General features: G+C 37.0%; 1 protein-coding gene and 1 long non-coding RNA gene across 4 annotated transcripts in view; one reads left to right on the top strand and one right to left on the bottom strand.

The window, feature by feature from the left end:
* The window catches only part of VPS8 (VPS8 subunit of CORVET complex), a 300406-nt gene that overhangs the window by 190385 nt on the left and 97735 nt on the right, over positions 1 to 12286 (bottom strand). For all 3 annotated transcript variants that reach the window (XM_049709893.1, XM_049709894.1, XM_033403195.2), the window contains exon 21: positions 5687 to 5733. In XM_049709893.1, coding sequence (XP_049565850.1) covers positions 5687 to 5733 — 47 coding nt within the window. The remainder of the gene's footprint in view (positions 1 to 5686; positions 5734 to 12286) is intronic.
* LOC125964429 (uncharacterized) overlaps positions 1 to 12286 on the top strand; it is a 190432-nt gene that overhangs the window by 147792 nt on the left and 30354 nt on the right. The window lies entirely within an intron of this gene.

Below are 12286 nucleotides of genomic sequence, written 5' to 3'. Positions count from 1 at the left end.
TTCACTTCAGCACAAAAAGCCCTGGAGAGGAAAACTAAAGAGCTACAAATTCAGTAAAGAAAGCATAAAAGTTGACAAACAAGGCACTCCTGTGACAAACTACAGCATGCAATGCGGGTAAGATTAATGGCAAAACTATATGCTTCTTTCTTAACCAGTAAGAGGCTATAATAAAGAAGCAAGAAAAATATAACTCAGCAACTCCTATCTGCACCTCTACCTTAAAATAAAACTAAAACAAAATTTTAAGACATGTTCTCACCATTCTGGGAAAATATTTATTAGATCAACAGAGAAGGAGGGAAAAAGAAAAGTACATACAAAAAAAAAAGGTTTTGGCTCTTGTGTTTCTTTCTGTACTTAGGCATTATACTCCAGGGTGCTGACTTTGTTTCCTGGAACGGCTAATGTCAAAACTGATGTTTATCGCTTCAAGCTTAGCCTCCTTATAACCAGTATAATAGAAAAATCCATTCTGAATAACAGAGGGCCAACAAAAAGGTCTTCTACATAACTTCACCTTATATTAATACTCATATTAAAGACATTATTTGGAGTTTATCATACATAACTTCAAATTGACAGAAAAAATGACCAAATTTACTTATAAAATGTGAAGAACTCAGCTTTGATTATGAGATAATTACAAATTCAGAGACTGTCTGAAGGGAGCAAGAGCATCAATCCTAACACTTGCCTGTACACTAAATATAAAACCAGAACCAAATAAACAACCCCCCACTACATATAAGTGAGATTTAATAAATCCAAAGTTGATTTCGGCTGGCCTCTTTATTTATAAAATTAAAAACAAAGTTCAAAAGAATAGATACATGTAAATACATATGAAAAGATGTAAATACACCTGAAACTAACACAACATTTTTAATCACCTGAACTCCAATATAAAATAAAAAGTTAAAAAAAAAAAAAGGGCTCCATATGACCTGGAAAATATGACCTTTACAGACAATCCACTTTTTTTTTTTTTTTTTTACCAAATTTCACTTATTTAATTAAAATTTATTGAGAACCTGTTACATGTCTGGCTACTATCACAGATGCTGAATTGTGTGCAAAATGAAAGTTATTTCACTGCTCAAAAAAAAAAGTTCAAATGATCTTCAAGAAATTATGTTCAAAATGCTCTGTTTCCTGATACAAGTATCAGTTTGTAAATATTTCCTTTAAAAAGACATGGCTTAATTAAACTCTGTGAATATACTGAAAACTACCATACTCTTTAAAATGGTGAATTTTATGGTACGTGAATTATATCTCAACATAGCAGTTAGATAAAATAAAAAGGCATGGCCCCATTTTTCACCTAGCTTTGATGTTTAGAATTTTAACTTGCAGTTACCAAGAAAATGATGAGAAAACTCAAAACATTAAGTTCCTCAACCATGGCTGATAATTAAAATCTTTCTGTTTCACAAATAATAATCCTGATGTTGAACAAGGTTAAACAAATACTCTGGCTATCAAAAGGCCACTTCAGGCTCACTTTAGATTTAAGAGAAATATTTTTGGTTCAGATTTTATATATAATTCAAGTTATCTGAATAATGCCTTCTTTTTGGATATCTGCTTACAGTGATATAAGCTTGAAGTGGTCAAGATCATCTACATACAGCACCTATTTTGTTTTATAATGGCTTTGAGATACAATTCACACATAATAACATAGCATTTAAGCACTTATTTTTAAACAATGTTCAAAATTATGATTATAGTTCAAGTAAACTCTGGACCTATTTTCAAAATAAACTGAAATTATGGCTACTGTTGTATAAGCAAAATGACAAATCATTAAATATCCTACAAAAACCCTTGAGATATTTTATATCTTTTTCTAGTACTGAAAAAATATATATGCACTATCAAATTGAAATGAAATTGTGTGAGCAGAGACCAAATTATGAAAATAAAGGTAGATCTTCAGAAACAGAATTTCCTATCATTTCTGATTTTAAAAGATTCACAGAAAGATAATAAAGCCAAATTTTAACCAAAAAAGATGTCCATTACACACTGATCAGTATGCCCTACAGAGAAAAAGCAGTGTGGTTCCTGCCGCAGTAAAAAGGATTTTACATTATAAAAGAATTCTTACATATGAATAGAAATACATATATATCCTAGTAATATAATATTACTGCTGGGTATGAAATTCTATAACTTATGATACAGAGGTAACAGTGATCATAGTATAATAATGGTTGTGGTATTGAGTTAAAATTAATTTCAGAGTATGTACTGTGTTTATAATTTAACCCTCATAAGAGACAGTATAATATACGAAAATAAGACGACTGACTATAAAACCAATGTACTCAATCAGAAAATATTAATATAAAAGGTATCTGGAGGCCAGTATTGAGTGTCTAAGTGACCACCCTAGAAGTGGAAGAAGTTACTTGAAATTGGCTGAGTACTAGATTATGTTTTGTTTGTTTGTTTTAGTTGTTTGCTATTTAATGTAATTACTGATATATTTTTAAATTTATCATTTATTTTTTCTCCTTGTCTTAACTATTCTTAATTCCTTTTGCTCCTTTTGACTTTTTTAAATTGTATTTTTAATCATGACACCATTTATTACCTTGTTAGTTATATATGTTTTTACTATTATATACTAAGTATGGGTTTAGAGATTACAATCTGCATCTTCAAATTATTAAATTATAATATAAATTAATAAATTTACCACCTTCTAGTATTTAAGAAACACAGAATTTTTATATCTAATAAATCTTTAATCATTGCACGTTTGCAATGGAAGGAAATTGAAAGATGACCTAGACACAAAGAATCAAAGTTGATCAAATGGCCTATTTGACTTCTTTACTCATAAGCTCAGGCCCATATATAGAATCTTAACATTATGATGAAAAAGAAAAGCCAGTATGATGAGAAGTAAGCAAGCACAAGAGCACAGAATCTAGAACACAAAAGGGAACATGTGACCCAATGCCTAGTTCCACAGCCTCAAACTTTCTTATACTGCTGAGGACACTACCCTGTCCCTTCTGCCCCTACTGGAACCCAGAGAGTAGAAAAAGTGGGGAAAGAGACCAGGAGGGGAAAGAGAGTAAGAACACACATGTTGGAACTTCTCCTAAGCAGAAGCAGGATCTAGTACAATCTGGTCTTCAGCCTTCAGAAACAGTCAAGAGAGAAGGAAGCCATACTATTTGCACTATGGTCCAGGAAAAATATCCAATCCTGGATCTAGGAGTACGTGTGTATGACTGGATGAAGGAAGGAGAAAAGGACCAAGAAGAGCTCAGAAAAGGATCCTTGAGATCTCCCTTCCCCTTGGCAGTCAGGGATATACTATGACTGCTGGTATTTCTGAGACCTCCAAAACAAATACTGTACTCATTTCAGACACAGCCCAGAAAAAAACATGCTAAGGAGTCAGGAAAAATTAAAGGAAAGAAAGAAACTGATAAAAATGAAGAAATAATAAATAGATTCTAATTTGGTGATAATCTAGACTACATCTTGTCTTCTATGTTGGATGCTCTGATTTAATAAAGAAATTACTTCATTCTCAGCCAGTCAATAGATTAAATAAAGTTGGAAATATTTCCTTTTCAAGTCATATAAGAAAAGAAAAACTTATCCCTGGAACATTAACATTTTGGAGAATAACATAAAATATTTCTGAAAGAAAAAACCCCTTTTTTTTTTCTTTTTCCCTATATAATCCATCTTACAACTGCTCAGGTCATTTCAACATTCTCTCACTGTGAGAGTATTCAAGATTTCAAGTTAATGATCACAAGTCACCCTGCAAACCAAGAGGCAGAATTACTTCATTAATTCAACCATCAGGCTACTCTGTGCCAGGTACCATTTAGGTAGAAATAATCTGTTTTATAAAGATATGCTTTCTTACTCTAAACAAAATTTAATCTCTTAGATATTTTATTTTATCTCATTTATATTATCTCAACTTGAAGATTTACGTTGGTCCCAGCATTTATTAGTATTAGAAATATCGCTACATCTCAATTTCCTTAACTTTACCTCTCTTACACTGTAATTATGAGGATTAAATGAAATAAAATATGTAAAACTGATCCATAAACTATTGAGGCTGCTTTAAAAAATATAAGACAAATAACAAGGAAGTGTAAGTGTAAAACATGAGCTGAAGAGAAAACTAAGTTAAGAACTAGGGTGAGGTTAGTATATCATGGCTCTTAGCTCTCCAGGAAACAATAATTAGCTTTACAATTCCCTGTTCATCAGCTAAAAGTGAGTTAGCTGTTCAGAAGATGCAAAAGTATTTCTGGTACTAACACCTGAGAGAAATTTCTTCCTTGGGCCCTCATAAAGAAGACAATGTTGGGGCTTCCCTGGTGGCGCAGTGGTTGAGAGTCCACCTGGTGATGCAGGGGACATGGGTTCGTGCCCCGGTCCGGGAAGATCCCACATGCCGCGGAGCGGCTGGGCCTGTGAGCCATGGCCACTGAGCCTGCGCATCCGGAGCCTGTGCTCCGCAACAGGAGAGGCAACAACAGTGAGAGGTCCGCGTACCTCAAAAAAAAAAAAAAAAAAAAAAAAAAAAGAAGACAATGTGTAACATAAAACCATGTTTTCAACAACATCCCAACCATGAAGACAACATATTTCACTGGATAATTACATGTAACACTATAGCTAAAACACTGGAATGCATCTGAGCCCTAAGTAAACAGAAGCTAGAGCTCTTTGTGATTTAATTGAAGGTCTGACATAGCAAATAATTGCCCTCTTGATAACCTTCACTGATACTTTCTAAGTATGATCCAACCTTATATGATTTAGGCAACCTGAATAGACATAAATTCAGGAGTCAAGACAGTGTTGTAGAGGGTTTGGGGAGTATCTGCACTGGATCCTCACAGCTGTTCACCACTGAAAAAGCGATACGATCTGGTAGTTACGAGCAAGAACCCAAGAGCTAGGCTGCCTGCATTAGAATCCCACCTTTGCTCCTCAAAAAAAGTGTGAGCAAGTTTTGGCAAGTTACTTCATCGCATACTGCCTCTTGAACCTCCTATGCAAAATGAAGACAACAATAATACCTACCTCACTGTTATAAAAATTAAATAAGTTGTTATAAAAAATAGATAAATTAAAGTGCTTAGAACAATACCTGGCATGTAGGAAGCTAACTATTATTGTAAGTGTGAAAAATTATGAACTAGCACAGGTTGGTTAATTTATGTAGTTACTATTTAAATGAACAGACCCTAATCAAGAGTTTATTTACAGTGATTTCCTTTAAATGAAGAGGCTCTTAAAAAAGAAGCACAATAAATCTTTCCTTTTTTGAGTGGTATGAAATACTGTGTTTTAGTGATGGTTCATAAAAGAGCATATATATATAATGCATGAATCATACACTTTTAAGATCTTTAAGTGATTAAGTATTGCTCTTTTGCTATGCTCTTCACCTCCACTATCCTGCCACATAAATACACAGATGATAAATCTATATTGGACAAGTTAATTTTATTAGGTAAATGGACTGAAAATTCTTAAAGAATCAAATTTCTGTAAATTCATTTTTTAAAATAACCTACTGAGTCAAATTCATAGAATTCATAGTAGTAAATTATTGCTATAATATAAGCAAGAGGCAACTTGGACTCAAAATAATTGAACCTGACAGGCAATGTATACTCACTTTCGCTGCAGCAGAAGGCAGTAATCAACTATGATGGGCACCATATCCTGTAGAGAAACCGTAAAGAAAGCATCAGCACCACATCTCTGTCCAATGGCCCCCTGGTTAGACACAACACATAATGAAAGTAGTCTGCTTCAGATACTGTTAGATTGTAGGGAGAATATAACTTTGTACCATACTTTTGGTAAGCAATTTGGCACTCTGTGTCAAAAGCCTTAAAAATGTGAAAACACTTTTACCCAGTAATTCTATCTGGAAATTTATCCTAAATACATTTAGTAAGAAAAAAAATTTAATGCATTAAGGTATTCACTGCAGCTCTATAATAGAAGAAAGAGGAGAAGGAGGGGGAAGGGAGGAAGACATTGAAATTAAATATACAACATGGGAAAACAGTTAAGTAAATTTGCTATTTAAATATTATGTAGATATTACAAGTTTATAAAGAGTTTACAACATTATAAGAAACATTACGTGAAAAATATGTATTTATCTCACAACTTTGTAAAGAAAATATATCAAATTGATAATATAATATAGTTGGTCCCATTGGTGGCTCAAGTGATTAAGGTTGTCCATATTTTGTCACAATCCTCCAAACCAGCTATTTTAAGGTTGATTAATTTCTCAGTTTCATAACATTTTGACTGTTTTAGATTCATCATGTATAGACTCATATCAAACGAATGGCAACCCATAATTTTGGCCTTTTTCAAGAGAAACACTTTGAGGGAGCAGCAGTAGCTTATTATGACTAGAACTTGTCAAGTACCCAAGCATTAGATTTCAGCAGTACTCTTTCATTTTCTGCTAGCTGAAGAGCAATGGTTTCCTTTTAAAAATCCTGGAAGGCTTAGGTTCTGGGCAAAAGAATATCCCATCAGGAGGGAGAAGACATTATGTGAAAGAGAATACCACATGCTAACACTTCTTTGACAAAAAGAACAAAACCTGAGGAACCACTATTATCTGAGAGAGAAGTAAGCAGAAGGACCTATAATCCTAAAAGGCTAACCCTGCCCATCCATCCTGCTTCCTTTATTTATCAATATTCCTCATGACGACATTTATAATCTTACTTAGGTACTTCAAAAACAGGAACTAAAACCATAGATTTGAAAAGTCTCAACCCTGAATGAGAATACATATAGAGGGACAAATAATCTGCAGAGAAAAAACCTAGAAATACTGAGGAAATTTAACAAACACTCTTTAAAATACACAGCTGAGCTCCCCAAAAACTAGGGGCAATACCCAGGGTTTAAAATTGAAAAAGGAACTGCAAACTAAAGCAATAAGCCCTGAGCCATCACTGAGACTGTCCTATAAATTTGTTGTTCATATAAGAGCTTGGGTTTTAATGCCAGAAACAAACTGAGGCCTTAATTCTTGCAACATACGGAAGTAAAGCAAAGATCCTCCTAAAAACAGGATTCTTGAAAGGTGTCTCCTTAGTGAAAGGCAATTAGAAAAAACAAAAAACAAAAAAACCTGCCTATATGCATAGGAAGCTAACAAGAAAGGTTGTCTGTCTCTGCCTGGACTCAGTGGGGATAAATCTGCACTCTCCAAGAATCTATAATCAAGATGCTGCCCACAGGTGGATTTGGGATTTGAATTTACACTATCTCCTTAGTATGGGAATAATCAGGCCAAGAAATTAACACAAAAGGTGATCCTTAAAAAAGGATACTCCTGGAGCACTTGAAAGAAAAAAATTCCAGAAACAGTGTTTAACAGTTAACAGTGCTTAACAGTGCTTTGCTTAACAGGCAAAATAAGACCTCCTGATAAAGCCCCCAAAAGATGTGCCCAAAATAAAAAAGTTTAAAGCACCTCATGAAATAACATACCATAAGTTAATGTCAGCAGAAACTACAAACAGCAGGGGAGACCCCGAAAACTTCAAATATTATAATTATCAGGGAGAAATTATTAAAGTATATGTAGAATTATTAAAGGCATAAAATAAGGAATTAAGTGCCTATCCTAGCAGTAAGTACTAAGGATATACTATAGGGATAATGGAGAGTGTAACCATCAGATTAATACATGTAGACAAATCACTCTGTTGATTCTATGATGGGAGGACCTGGAAAACCAAGACTGAAGATAGGTGGCTAGTATAGTAGTCCAAGATGGAAACAGGAGACCAAACTAGGGTAGTGCGAGTAGGCATAAAAAACAGCAGATAGAATCAAGCACTGTTTATAAAGTAAAACTGTAGAGGTTGGTGACAGATTGGTTATGAGTTGGAAGGCATAGGCAGGAGTCTAAGAAACTCCTAAATTTCTAGTTTGAGTGATGGCTGGATGAAGATTTCATGAAATGAAATAAGGAATATGGGAGGAGGTGTTAGAAGGAAGAAGCTAAACATAGTTTGGGCTGTCATAGCTCTGAGGAACATCTTTACTTCGATACTGAAGAGTAAGAAACTAGATATAGTAATCTGAAACATCTGGGTTAGAATTACACACTTCTAAGTCATGAAAGGAAATATTGTATATGAATAAAACTGTCCAGGGATAATAAAGATAAAAATCAGTGAACAGTGGATCACATCTTGAGGAAGACCAATATTTATGATATGGTCAGAGGATGGAAACAAAATCCAACTCAGGAACAGTCACAAAGGTTTAAAAATCAGAAGACCACACAATCATAGATATCTACAGGATACAGAATTTTAAAAAGGAAGGAGTGATCATCACTGTTTAATACAGCATTGAGAATGAATAAGATATGAAAGTTTTATTTTATTTATAAATTAGGATATCACTGGGATCTTTAGAAAGATGGTGTTTTATCTTCCTCATTAGATCGTAAGCACAGTAATGGGTGATATGCAGCTTGCAGAGAATTGGGGGGAGAAAGCTGAGAGGGAAAGAGGGAGGAAAGGGGGAGGAAGAGAAAGAGAAAGCATCAATGTATGTGTAATTAGAATCCCTGAATAAGAAAACTAAAACAGGGAGTTTAGGAAGATGGCGGAAGAATAAAACGCAGAGATCACCTTCCTCCCCACAGATACATCAGAAATACATCTACACGAGGAACAACTCCTACAGAACACCCACTGAACACTGGCAGAAGACCTCAGACCTCCCAAAAGGCAAGAAACTCCCCACGTACCTGGGTAGGGCAAAAGAAAAAAGAAAAAACAGAGGCAAAAGAATAGGGACGGGACCTGCGCCAGTGGGAGGGAGCTGTGAAGGAGGAAAGGTTTCCACACACTAGAAAGCCCCTTCGTGGGCAGAGACTGCGGGTGGCAGAGGGGGTAAGCTTCAGAGCCACGGAGGAGAGCACAGCCACCGGGGTGCGGAGGGCAAAGCGGAGAGATTTCCGCACAGAGGATCCGTGCCGACCGGCACTCACCAGCCCGAGAGGCTTGACTGCTCACCCGCCAGGGCGGGCGGGAGCTGGGAGCTGAGGCTCGGGGCTTCGGTCGGATCGCAGGGAGAGGACAGGCAGCATGAACACAGCCTGAAGGGGTTAGTGCACCACGGCTAGCAGGGAGGGAGTCCGGGGAAAAGTCTGGACCTGCTGAAGAGGCAAGAGACGTTTTCTTCCCTCTTTGTTTCCTGGTGCGCGAGGAGAGGGGATTCAGAGCGCTGCTTAAAGGAGCTCCAGAGACGGGTGCGGGCTGCGGCTAAAAGCGCGGACCCCAGAGACGGGCATGAGACGTTAACGCTACTGCTGCCGCTTCAAAGAAGCCTGTGTGCAAGCGCAGGTCACTATCCACACCTCCACTCCCGGGAGCCTGTGCAGTCCGCCACTGCCAGGGTCCCATGAGGCAGGGACAACTTCCCTGGGAGAACACACGGTGCGCCTCACGCTGGTGCAACGTCACGCTGGCCTCTGCCGCCGCAGGCTCTCCCCACATCCCTACTCCTCCCTCCCCGCAGGCCTGAGTGAGCCTGAGCCCCCGAATCAGCGGCTCCTTTAACCCCGTCCTGTCTGAGCGAAGAACAGACGCCCTCTGTTCTACACACAGAGGCGGGGCCAAATCCAAAGCTGAACCCCAGGAGCTGTGCCAACAAAGAAGAGAAAGGGTAATTTCTCCCAGCAGCCTCAGGAGCAGCGGATTCAATCTCCACAATCAACTTGATGTATCCTGCATCTGTGAAATACCTGAATAGACAACGAATCATCCCAAATTGAGGAGGTGGACTTCCGGAGCAAGATATATTATTTTTTCCCCTTTTCCTCTTTCTGTGACTGTGTATGTGTACACTTCTGTGTGAGATTTTGTCTGTATAACTTTGCTTTCACCATTTGTCCTAGGGTTCTGTCCGTCCGTTTTTGTTTTTTTTTTTTTTTTACTTAAAAAAATTTTTTTCTTAATACTTATTTTTATTTTAATAACTTTATGTTATTTTATCTTACTTTATTTTATCCTCTTTCTTTCTTTTTTTTCTTTCTATTTTTTCTCCCTTTTATTCTGAGCCGTGTGGATGAAAGGTTCTTGGTGCTCCAACCAGGAGTCAGTGCTGTACCTCTGAGGTGGGAGAGCCAACTTCAGGACACTGGTCAACAAGAGACCTCCCAGCTCCACATAATATCAAATGGCAAAAATCTCCCAGAGATCTCCATCTCAACACTATCACCCAGCTTCACTCAACGACCAGCAAGCTACAGTGCTGGACACCCTATGCCAAACAACTAGCAAAACAGGAACACAACCCCACCCATTAGCAGAGAGGTTGCCTAAAATCATAATAAGGCCACAGACACCCCAAAACACACCACCAGACGAGGACCTGCCCACCAGAAAGACAAGATCCAGCCTCATCCACCAGAACACAGGCACTAGTCCCCTCCACCAGGAAGCCTACACAACCCACTGAACCAACCTTAGCCACTGGGGACAGACACCAAAAACAACGGGAACTACGAACCTGCAGCCTGCGAAAAGAAGACCCCAAACACAGTAAGATAAGCAAAATGAGAAGACAGAAAAGCACACAGCAGATGAAGGAGCAAGGTAAAAACCCACCAGACCTAACAAATGAAGAGGAAATAGGCAGTCTACCTGAAAAAGTATTCAGAATAATGATAGGAAAGATGATCCAAAATCTTGGAAATAGAATAGACAAAATGCAAGAAACATTTAACAAGGACCTAGAAGAAATGAAGAGGAAACAAGCAATGATGAAAAACACAATAAACAGAATTAAAAATACTCTAGAAGGGATCAATAGCAGAATAACTGAGGCAGAAGAACGGATAACTGACCTGGAAGATAAAATAGTGGAAATAACTACTGCAGAGCAGAATAAAGAAAAACGAATGAAAAGAATTGAGGACAGTCTCAGAGACCTCTGGTAAAACATTAAATGCTCCAACATTCAAATTATAGGGATCCCAGAAGGAGAAGACAAAAACAAAGGCACTGAGAAAATATTTGAAGAGATTATAGTTGAAAACTTCCCTAATATGGGACAGGAAATAGTTAATCAAGTCCAGGAATCACAGAGAGTCCCAAACAGGATAAATTCAAGGAGAAACATGCCAAGACACATATTAATCAAACTATCAAAAATTAAATACAGAAAACATATTTAAAGCAGCAAGGGAAAAACAACAAATAATACACAAGGGAATCCCCATAAGGTTAACAGCTGATCTTTCAGCAGAAACTCTGCAAGCCAGAAGGAACTGGCAGGACATATTTAAAGTGATGAAGGAGAAAAACCTACAACCAAGACTACTCTACCCAACAAGGATCTCATTCAGATTTGATGGAGAAATTAAAACCTTTACAGACAAGCAAAAGCTGAGAGAGTTCAGCACCACCAAACTAGCTTTACAACAAATGCTAAAGGAACTTCTGTAGGCAAGAAACACAAGAAAGGAAAAGACCTACAATAACAAACTCAAACAATTAAGAAAATGGAAAGAGGAAAATACATATCGATAATTACCTTAAATGTAAATGGATTAAATGCTCCCACCAAAAGACACAGACTGGCTGAATGGATACAAAAACAAGACCCGTATATATGCTGTCTACAAGAGACCCACTTCAGACCTAGAGACACATACAGACTGAAAGTGAGGGGATGGAAAAAGATATTCCATGCAAATGGAAATCAAAAGAAAGCTGGAGTAGCAATACTCATATCAGATAAAATAGACTTTAAAATAAAGACTATTACAAGAGACAAAGAAGGACATAATGATCAAGGGATCGATCCAAGAAGAAGATATAACAATTGTAAATATTTATGCACCCAACAGAGGAGCACCTCAATACATAAGGCAAATACTAACAGGCATAAAAGGGGTAATCAGCAGTAACACATTCATACTAGGGGAATTAACACCCCACTTTCACCAGTGGACAGATCATCCAAAATGAAAATAAATAAGAAAACACAAGCTTTAAATGATACATTAAACAAGATGGACATAATTGATATTTATAGGACATTCCATCCAAAAACAACAGAATACACATTTTTCTCAAGTGCTCATGGAACATTCTCCAGGATAGATCGTATCTTGGGTCACAAATCAAGCCTTGGTAAATTTAAGAAAACTGAAATCATATTAAGTATCTTTTCTGACCACAATGCTATGAGACTAGATATCAATTAC

This window comes from Orcinus orca, chromosome 5 (genome assembly GCF_937001465.1).
Source record: "Orcinus orca chromosome 5, mOrcOrc1.1, whole genome shotgun sequence".
NCBI lineage: Eukaryota > Metazoa > Chordata > Mammalia > Artiodactyla > Delphinidae > Orcinus > Orcinus orca.
This window is presented reverse-complemented; position numbering and strand designations above follow the sequence as displayed.